At 38.3% G+C, this 11,431-nt stretch overlaps 1 protein-coding gene across 1 annotated transcript; it reads left to right on the top strand.

The window, feature by feature from the left end:
- Positions 1-2,245: 2,245 nt before the first annotated feature.
- LOC133996016 (hippocalcin-like protein 1) lies at positions 2,246-10,066 on the top strand. Its single transcript, XM_062435547.1, has 4 exons — positions 2,246-2,341; positions 5,395-5,676; positions 8,772-8,877; positions 9,969-10,066. The coding sequence occupies exons 1-4, from the start codon at positions 2,246-2,248 to the stop codon at positions 10,064-10,066; spliced, it is 582 nt and encodes a 193-aa protein (XP_062291531.1).
- Positions 10,067-11,431: the final 1,365 nt, after the last annotated feature.

Here is an 11,431-nt window from a genome sequence, read left to right as displayed (position 1 = left end):
TGGCTACAGTCCTCCCTTCAGTAGCCTGGGAATTGGCTGCAAACATTGCTGTCAGTGTACAAGCATTCGCTCTAATGCCTTCAGGATGAAGGACTTAATATGAGTCTAATTGTATTAGAGTAAAGAGACAATCGGGCGTGTGGGTTTTGTTTTGCCAGGCAGAGATAAAGACCTGCAACACCCACACCGTCAGTCTCATATGCATTACACATACTGTATGATTTTCTCAAATCTGTACGAACACAAACAGGCCTGTGTTTCTTTCTCAGACACACACACACACACACACACACACACAAAGTTGTTGGTGTAATTACCCAGCGTGACTGAGGAGAGGCTGGAGGTCGGGGAGGTCGGCCAAGTCGCATCGGATGTGTTCAAGCCCTGGTGATACTGTAATTTATATCACTGCTTACACACACACATAAACAAGCAACCACTTTGATAGTTGAACACGAGCTAATTAGCAGACTGGTAAATGGTAGAAAAACTAACAAGCACAAGTTTGTTGTATTATTTTATACACAGAATATTAACAGTGTCGTATCAGTGGTAACAGTGTCGTATCAGTGGTAACAGTGTTATATTAATGAATAAATGATTTCACCACGTTTCTCTGCATGCACTATGAATAGCATTAATTTATCCTGAATGTACACTTGAAAACACACCAAACACCTTAATCATTAAACAAAGTTTTTTTGAGGTGGAAATTATGATATTTTAAGGGAATTGTATTAAAAACAGTACTGGGATATTATAATATATTAAATAACGGGTAAAATTACAAAATAATACATCTACAGATTAAAGTGAGTATGTAATTTTGGAAAAAAAAGAGATACATTCTTTCTCATACAAAGTTAAAAGTTGAGTCAATATATTACATTCCATTGATTATAACCCTGAAAACCCCCTTAAAATGTACATAATTACATGATAACATTACAAGCACAATTTGTACCTTTAGAGGACCTTAATTTCTCAATTCAGGTGCACTTCTATGGGTAATCAAACATGGTAATAATCAATGGACTTGTACTTACTAAGATTTTTTTTTTTTTTAATTGTCCCTAAAACAAAACAAAAAAACATCTTTGATTTTTACATTGATTAAAAATGTTAACCTTTTTTAAGTACAAATCAGTAAATGTTTTTATGATTTTTGTCAATTTAAAGGACACTATGTCCGAAAATTAAAATAGAGAGTATATTATAATCCATTAATTCATTCATTAGATATAACCTTAAAATCCCATCAGAAACACCCTATTTACATCATTAATAGCAGGTAAATGAATATGATTTTAAAGTTAAAACTTAAGGGACTCTGTTTCATAGTGATGAGTGCACTACATGGTTGCATCACTGAAACTGTGTTTTGTTACTGAATGAAAGTTGAGCTGAGATGAAGATTAGGAGATCTGAACACACACAGACACACACAAACCAAACAGCTGATTTGACACACAAACACACAGCTGGCCAGATAAACCCATAAATGTGATCAGTGGGCTAGACGTCACAGGGGTGCGTTCGGGATTATTTAATGTTTAGCGAATGTGATGCAGCAGTTTAAAGACCTGCTGTGTTGCATAACATCCCGTGTGAAGGGGATTGGGATACAATACTGTGGCAAGGCTCGCTTTTATTTTATTGAAGAAAAAAATGCAGAAAGACAGTGCAGCTGGTCAAAATCCTGCTCAATTTGTCAATGTCTTACAGGAAACTGCTTTATGTTACTTATCCGTTGCTTGCTTTGTGATTAGATTTGCACAAACTGAATTGTTGTCTATTGCAGCTGCCTGGTAGTGGTACCCTATAGTTAACCATCTTGGTTTGAAAGTGCTTTTCCTTGTACTTCCAACTGTGGCTGACAGTCAGCTGTGCTAGTCTTACTTTATGATTTCTACACTCCACTTGTTTTATTTGTGTTGTATGCAGACTTTGTCCTCTTCTCTCAGGGTTCATAAGAGTGCTGGAAATCCTTGAAAAGGCTTGAATTTTAATGTGGTAATTTTCAAGGTTTGTAAAGTGCTTGGAAAACAGCTTGAATGTTCTCACTAGACATACTTTTTTTGTTTATAATGCTTGAATTTGATTTAAGAAAAGATGTAAGAAACGTGTTCTTTTTAATTGCGGCTGACCTGTTTCTTTGTCTCTGATTGACAGGTGTGAAAAGGGGCCTGGCTAGTGCTATAGTCACTGTTGTTGTCAAGGAAACCCAGAGCCCTGTCCCGTTACCATGGGGAAACAGAACAGCAAGCTGCGGCCAGAGATGCTGCAGGACCTTCGGGAGAACACAGAGTTTTCCGACCACGAGCTGCAGGAGTGGTACAAGGTAGATAGACACACTGCAAACAGAGTTTACATCCACACTTTGTTTGAAATTATAGTACAAACCACTTGTACTACAAATTCAGAGATGGAAAAGAATCAAGCAGTACAGTATACTTTACTTGAGTCTATCCCCTTTTATACTACCTTATTATACCCCGATACTTCAGATAGAAATATTGTACTACTTACTTCATTACATTTATTCGACAGCTATATTTATTTCAGTAACTTTGCAAATACATTTATTAATAACAAGAAGTAAAGTTGTTAAAATTGACCAGCTTCAACATAAAAATGTTGCTTACATGTTAGTAAGATAAACTGTTTACTGCTTGTTTCTGCAACCCTCAAGTGACCAAAATAGATTCAAATACAATTCGAAACACAGGACTTTTAATTGTGACAGAATACTTTTACATGCTTACAGCCCAACTGATATATCAGTCAGTCAGTATATCACTCGTATATGTTTCTTTTTTTGGTTTGTTCCGCATGTTTTTTATAAATTCATAGCTAATTCTAATGATTAAATCCCCAGAGAGTAAACTGTTTTAGTGCAGCAATGTCATTTTATATAATAACGTTTGTTGTTAAACTGTAAAATATCATACCTTCATAACATTTGAGGGATCCTTACAAAAAAATATTTGTTTATCTATATATTCTGTACAAGTAATATTATCGATATCATAATTTTTTCATTTCCTAATATCAGTACTGGAATCGGCCCCAAAATTCCAGTATTGGTCAGGCTCTAATTACTACTTTTAGTTAAATCACAAGATCTAGGATCTGAATACTTATTACACCCCTGAACAAACTGAAATTAAATGGTGCATTTCTTCTTCATCTTCTGAAAGTCTCTTATTAAATTTGAGTTATTTCAAAACTCTAATTACACCTTTCCTCTAAAATGTTTAATTGAACTGTCATTATATTCCTACACTGCTCGGGTTAATTTAAGAAATATCAGAAGGAAAAATCGCAATACTAAAATCTGTTCTACTGTGCTCCACTGATCATTCACAGGACAGCAAACTGACGTTTTGAGGATAATGTCAAGGTGTGTTAAAAGTCACCAGTACAGAATGCTACTGTTGTTACACCTATCAGAGGTAGTTCAACACTTCAGTCACTGTCAAACAAGGATAAATAACACTTAGTACACGTACAATAGAATTAGAACAACTGAAGTTACATTTTGGAGCTGCTATACAAAACTGAATCTCCTCCAGAAAACCTCCCTCTACTGCAGTCATGTTTAAACAGTAATGAGTAACACTGACAGCAGCCTGCAATCTGACTATTTGTCTTCTTCCAAGGCCAAGCACCATCCGCCATCAGTCTGTTAATCCACTGGGGAGACCAGATTAGATCTGGGCATGATGAAGTGCCGCAGTGACCTTACCGTAGGAATTATCTCATCTTGTGTGCATGAATGTGTTTGTGTAATGGCTATATGACTTTATGTGTGGATTAGACCTATGGAACAGCTGTGTGAGCTGTCCTGAATATGAGCTATTCATGTTAAACTGCCACCTCCCTGACCTGTGACTTAAGCCTCCATGACCCCCGGGTCCCCTCACACCGACAGTGGTCATGATGGTGTTCACTCTCAGCAGATTAACAGCTCCTGGATGCTGTCATAAAAAACTGCATATTATATTGTACTGAATGCGACCTCTGTGAATTTCTCCAGCTTGTCTTTTTTGGTGGATTTATCACCGATAAATCTGTTTCTTTGAGTCGGCAAGCCTTACTAAAAGTTGTGACGCTCTCTCACAGCAAATGTCAGACACTGGCGATGAAATTTTATTAGGGGCAGGGCCATGCTCACTCTCCACCTTCACTTACGAGAATATTTGATATGGTGATCAAAAAGTAATTCCAGCCTTCAACTCAGAACAATGACTTTGTCACCTCGCTGGTTCTATTTTAAAGGCCTTTGTAAAAAAGAGCTTTATTTCTGCCGAACAAAGACCAAGACTGACATGACTTTTACCTCCCTTTTCTCCTCAAACACAATGCTGCTTTATCAAATGTGACTCCCTGGCAAGTAGATAGAACTGCTTTCAACCATCCAAGACAAAGCTTCTTTTCCACCAGACTAGGTCAAAACCTAGTAAATGGCTGGAAAGTATTGTTAATGTGCATAATGCATTTTTTACAGGGATATTCAGTGGTAGCGTCAGTCATGTAAATTCATGATTCAATGTTCTGTAAATTAAATGAATAAATAAAATAATAAATTGTCTGTATTGATTCCAGTAATATTTGTTTTTAAAGTGTAGTGATGTAGCATATCACTGCCATGGCTAAACAAGGTTTGAGTTATAAAAAAAAGGGTATAAACACAGTTGTGAAAAACATATGGATGAGACCATATGGTTACGTAGGATGAGCATGCTAGGCTAACTGTCAGCTGTGTGACTTTATATCTGCTTTAAAAAAACACCAGTCACCTGACCAGCACGGTGCTGTTAAACCTGAAACACTGTGGCTATACTTTATTTTTATACAGTCTATAGGCTATACACAGCACAGATATACTAATTATGCTAGTTATGCTAACTAGCTGTTAGCCGCCATGCAAATTGGTCAAATGGATCCTTTGCGTCTCTTTGTATCACCCCCTTAGGATGTAATTGAAACCCTTTGCACCCATTCATTTTTAAAGCGTAACAGCCAATGGGGATACTCCAACACTGGGCTGGCCGACCAGTGGTGTAACTTCATCAGTCAGTCAGTCAGTGACAAACAGTCAGGGTTACAGGGCTGGTATGTGGCCAGTCCAGCCAATAAGTACATCATCATTCTGTCCAGAATAAAGTGTTACATAATTTAAACATCTACTTTAATTACAGGCATCTGATTCCTGGTTGTTCTGAAGTACTTTAAGAAAGCTTTGATTTGGGTAAATTATAAAAGAATGTCTACGAATTTAAAAATGTATCATAGATATGTATCATATTGTCCTGGAGACCGAAAGAGAAAGTGAGAAGTACTTGTTCCCACTCCTGTCTTATCTCATGTCATCTTTTTTCTCTTCTTTAGGGTTTCTTGAAGGATTGCCCCAGTGGAACCCTGAATGTGGAGGAGTTCAAGAAGATCTATGCCAATTTCTTCCCCTACGGTGACGCCTCCAAGTTCGCTGAGCACGTCTTCCGAACTTTTGACACCAACGGCGACGGGACGATAGACTTCCGGGAGTTCATTATCGCCTTGAGCGTTACATCGCGGGGCAAGCTGGAGCAGAAGCTGAAATGGGCCTTCAGCATGTATGACCTGGATGGAAACGGGTACATCAGCCGCGACGAGATGCTGGAGATTGTACAGGTGAGCAAGGGACACTGGGTACTGAAGTTTGTTTGGGTAATTTAGTGCTGTAAATTACTCCATACCAACTTTCTCACATTGGAACAGCAATGGAAACTTTCCTTAATGGAAACATTTAGGAAAGTTGGTGCCAGATGAAATATTAATGGATCACCACAGTTACTACACTCCATCCTGAGGGGGCCATGAATGCCTGTTCCAAATTCCATAGCCATCCATTTGTTAGTTGTCAAGATTTCTAATTTAAAACCACAAATGTTATCCTCATTGTGGTCCCACAAGAAAAGTCAGGGGATCACCAAAATAATCAGGATTTATTGCCTGGGACAATGAGTGTCTGTGCAAAATTTTGTACCAATCCATCAGTAGATGTTGAAACATTTCACCAAAAAACAAAAATGTTAACCTCATGGTGGTGCCGGGAACAGTCAGTCTTTTTGTCAGACTCTGTTTTCCTGGTAATTACTCACATCTTTCAAACTCCAGTCTGTAATGCATACCTTCTGTTGTTGAGCAACCCAAAAGATTAGTCATATGGGGACTGATCATGACTCGTGTGTGATGACAGAGAACCCCAAAGTAATGTCACAAATCTCTTTGTTATTACATCTTCAAATTTCCCAGCAACCAACAACTGTACATTTTACAATTATATAGACTTCTGCATAGACAGAGAGAGTGCATATAATTGCTCACTTCAATGATGTCACTTGATACATTTGATTAACTGCATACAGAGAGCCTTGAGAACTAGTGTATACAGGCTTTAATAGACATACTTAATATTGGCAACAGTTGGTATGGAGACTGTTAAGTACAGTACTACATTAGTGCTGCTTGTAATCCTTTCACTTTTGAAGAGTAGAAAATATAGATGCTCACATGGCTAAATATTGGGCTGGTGATCTGGCAGTATGTTCAATGTGTCTGTCTGTGTTGTGTGCGCTTCTGGGTTCTCATGGATTAGCGAGTTAAATTTAACCAGAGTTTATCCCTGAGTGTGCAGAATACTGGGATTATCCTCAAGCTCATTGAGGTTACGCACCACTGGATGAGAGGAGGGGCCCATTGTGTCATTGTACACTGAGAGAGAGAGAGAGAGAGAGATTGTCGTGATAGAGAAAGGCAGATTTTTTTAAAACCAAATTATCACACATACCATCTTCACTCTCCACAACTTGATTAGTAGATATAGAACATTAACCTGAGAGAGAAATCTATGACATAATTAAAATGATCTGTAAATTCATATGTTACCATGTTTTGTAAAAAGCAATATTGAAAGAGATTATTTTTGCCTAAAACAAAGGTGTAAGACGAGGTTGCACTGGAACAATAAGATATCCTGCTGTTAGATATTCAAATTAGATGTGTTCTTTGACAAAAATATCTTTTATACTTCACACGATTTTTACACATCAAAGTCTGTTTACAGGTCTTTGGGAGTACTTCTGCAAATATGAAAAAAGTAGTATAAAGCCTTTTGTGGATCCAAAGGGAGTCGCACGGAGTCTGGTAAATTGCCTCTAGTGATGTCGCTTGAGTCAGCATCAGCTGCAAGTTAAGTCAAACTACAAGTTTGAACATGAAAAAAAGGAAGAAATTGGGGACAGTGGAGTTAGACAGAAGTAAAGTTAGCAGACCTCTGTACCTCCTCGTATCTGCTTAAGGCTACATTAGCTGGTACTTGCATAACAAACCTGAATATCCTGTGGAACTGTTGGCGGTTATGTTGCCTTGTGGGTAATGTAGGCACCAGAAAAAGGGAGAAGATTTTTTTAGAAATTTTTTTAACTGTGCGTCATGATTCGGACAGTGCAATTGGTGCAGTACTCCTTATACTGTAGGCCCACTTAGCATACTAATTTTTACAGCTTTCAACAGTATATCATTGTCTTCATGGCGGAAGTTTCCTAAATATTTAACAAAATAATTCAACCCTTTAGGAAATATGCTTTTTCACTTTCTTTCTGGAAGTTAGAAGAGAAGATATTGGAACCGAGCCAACAGGAACAGTGCCAGGTGACATTGTGGACACATTGTTGAATTACAATTTACAGGTCTTCCTGCATACAATCATGGGAAAAGGAGCATAGTATGTTTTTAGCCATGACATTTCTTTACAGTTGAAAGTGTTTTTTTTTTTTGTTTTGTTTTTTTTGGGGGGGGGGGGTTTCGACGTTGTATCCAGGACCTGGACCGAGAAAGTAATTAGAGTGGTTGCATAGGGAAACACCTATCCTGGCTCTCTTGAATTTTCAAAAATGAGCATGTTGTATCTCAGTTTGTTTAATCTGCACACAACACAATTTATGGTGTTATAGGAAGTTATAAGCTGGATCTAAAGTCCAGATAATGTGGGAGGCGGAATTTTTCCCTATACATCTGGTCATCACCCTTTTATGGAGGAAAATATGTACACTTCAGTTTATAGTCGGAGAGATAACATTTTAAAGCCTCTCTGATGTACCAGAAAACACAGAGGGCTTATTCATATTTCCCATCTGAGGGTGCTGCAGTGACACTGATCTACGCTGTTTAACACACTATTTTCCCAATGGAGGAGATTTAATGGGCACCTAATTGTAGATCTGTGCCTGAGGCTGCTTGATACTCCGAGCTTTTCCGTGCTCAGGGGTTAGTTTAATGCTGTCAGGGGGACAACAGCTGGTCGTATCCGTCAACAGATAAAGATGTATCAGATCAATACAGTAAGCTCTGCTCGTAAGCCCCCCCTCCTACCCTGCTGGCACATGCAAGCTCTGTCACTGTGGTACAGTATGGCAGTTTGGCCTGCTACAACAGACCCTGCGTGGGTATTTGCGGGACAGCTGCCCAGGGAGCAGCTCTTAGCATCGGGGAGTAACAAATGTGAGTGAATCATGTGGACTTTAGAAAGCCTGTTTATCAGCATGTTGAAAGCTACACTGACTTTATTTTTCAGTTCAGTTGTGTTTTAGCTCTCTCCAGCAGAGTCTACTTAATGGGTCCCTGCTGGCTTGAATTCACTTGTCTTTCTTTCCTCCCCACCCCTACCCCCACCCTCCCACCCTGTCTCTCTCCTTGTTTCTCTTTTCTCACACTCTGTGTCTCAGGCCATCTACAAGATGGTGTCATCTGTGATGAAGATGCCAGAGGATGAATCCACGCCGGAGAAGAGGACAGATAAGATCTTCAGACAAATGGACCTCAATAATGATGGTGAGGGGAGGAAATGGCAAGATGGAGTGATCAATATGTTGTGGAGAGGAAGAGGGGCTGGAATGATGAAGAATGCACGATGAATATGACAGTTTATAGAAGATAATCTTTGAAATGTGTTCATGTTGTATTGGAAAGAATATGTTAGTGTTGTTATGTTGTTTATTCCTGTGTCAGGTCAAACAGTGGACTCATCACACACACACACACACACACACACACACACACACACACACACATTACAAGCTTCCGTTGCACACACACTGAGTGACTTTACAGTGAAGTAGGAGACTTTTGTAACCAGCATATGGTGAAGGAGGACATTTTAAGAAGAATTTCTAATGAGGTAATTTAATTTTTTTGAGGAAAAATACAGTAACAAGACAGTAATTGCTATCCAAAGCACAGCAATTTTATATGTCTTAAAACACACAATATCCAGAGTGGATCCTAACACGCAAATGTTGCCCATTCATTTTATATAAATATATAAATGTCTATCTGATTAGCTTTCTTTCATATTCAGTAACTAATACCATAATTGAGTTAGGCATGTTACTTAAAAAAAGTATATATATTATTTGTTACATGTATGAAAGTCATTTCATTACTGTATTAAGATGTTCAGTAAAGCAGTCACCCTTTATTTTGAATTGTATTTGTATTGTATATTTACTGACCAACAGCTAGCTTAAGTAGCTAAATGTAGCAACACTTAAGAATTCCTTCACTCATAGTGAAGATTCAGGGTTCACACCATCTAACAAAACCAGGTGATTCTTAAAGTAGGCTTACCAGTGAGTTACGCTATTCAACTAGCTCAGAAAAATGTCTACCAAATTTCTCCTCTTTGGTAGAGACTAGCGGACATCCACACCAGCAAACATGCAGACATGTAAAATGTTGAAGTAACAAAGTGTTACTAAAATTATAAAGTCATAATAATTACTACATTTCCAATTGTAATCCTTTAAACTACTCATCACTGAAAAAAAAATCCCATTACTGTAACAATGAAAGAAGACTTTACGTACTGTTCATTGAAGTAATAGCTTCTTTTCTTGTTTTTTCTCTTTCTGTCTACCCTGCAGGCAAATTATCCCTGGAGGAGTTTATCAAAGGTGCCAAAAGCGACCCCTCCATCGTTCGGCTACTGCAGTGCGACCCCAGCTCGGCCTCCCAGTTCTGAACCCAACACACCCTCCACCCCCCCCCCACAACCCCCTGCCGCGACTGCTTCTTCCTCACCCTCTCTGTTGCTATTGAAACAGTCACTCAAACAATGCATGATGGTTCTTCGTCTTTCATATCATATTCATTTTTTTGTGTGTCTGTGTGTGTGTTTGTGCGAGGATGTAGGAGGAATTTTTAAAGAGGATTAAGAAAAGTCATCGCTCTCATTTTACTTTCATTTTTTTTATATTTTTGAAAAAATGAAGGGACACGCATAGGTTTAGTGATCAGTTGACAGAGGCATCTGCTAATGTTTCCGAATAACTCGGATTTCCAGGGAGCTGGTGTGAATGTTTGTTGCTGGGGTTTTTTGTGTTTTTTTTTGTCTTTTTGCAGGATGTGATGATTTTGAGAAGTGTCTTGCTCAGTTTCTCCTCCAACACACATGTATATCATGTATATACTATATGTCTATGTATATCATAAGATGAAGTACATTCGTCTTCATGTTTGGTGCACACGCTCTGGCATTGAACGGCAGTATTATGTAGCGTAGCCTCCTGGTCTGATCTGAATAAGTGGGGTTGGGGTGGACGTGGGTGGGAGTTGGGGTTTTTGGGGGGATTATTGGGATTTTACTGCTATATGATCTTTCGCTGAGAAAAAGAAGGCCTAAGATCCCATTTCGATTTTTATTGCTATCTACTGGCATTTTGTTGATTTTTACATTTTAAATGATTTCATTTGTACATAATATTGTTTTTCCTCCTTCATGCTGTTTTATTTATTCATTTTTATTCTTATTATTGTGCTTTCACTTTGATATGTTTATGATATTCTAGTTTACAGTGACAGAGAGAGAGAAAGAGAAAATGTGAGTTAAAGGTTGATCTCTTTGGGATTTGTGGATTTGTTAAAGTAGGCAAATATCAAATTGTATTGTTGATACAAGTATAAGGAGATCCCATAATGCATTTGATCAATGACACCAGTAGCACATATCATTTGAGTCGCCATGTGTTTATAAAGTATGGCTGTGCATTTGGTCTGAATGCGTTTGTGTGTATGCGCGAGTGTGCATGTGAATATGCACTGTATATTTGAGGCTAACTTTTACAGTATTATCATGTTGTGTTGTTTCTTAATTTGTAAGTATTTTAAAGTTCTTTATCAACGAGCAGTAAACTTAAGATAGCCGTAATCTGTCTCTATACTGCATGATCCTACCGACCAGACAGCATCAAAAACAAAAAACGACAAAATCGACAAAAAACAGTAACGCACAGCAGTATCTTTTTTGTAGCTCTGCAGCCTCCTCAGCACTGTACCGGGCAGAAACACACATTGACATGACTGAATATTTGTCTTGCTTTGGGACAAA

Source organism: Scomber scombrus, chromosome 16 (assembly GCF_963691925.1).
Source record: "Scomber scombrus chromosome 16, fScoSco1.1, whole genome shotgun sequence".
Lineage (NCBI taxonomy): Eukaryota > Metazoa > Chordata > Actinopteri > Scombriformes > Scombridae > Scomber > Scomber scombrus.
Note: the sequence above shows the minus strand (reverse complement) of the source record. Positions and strands in the feature narration are given on the sequence as shown.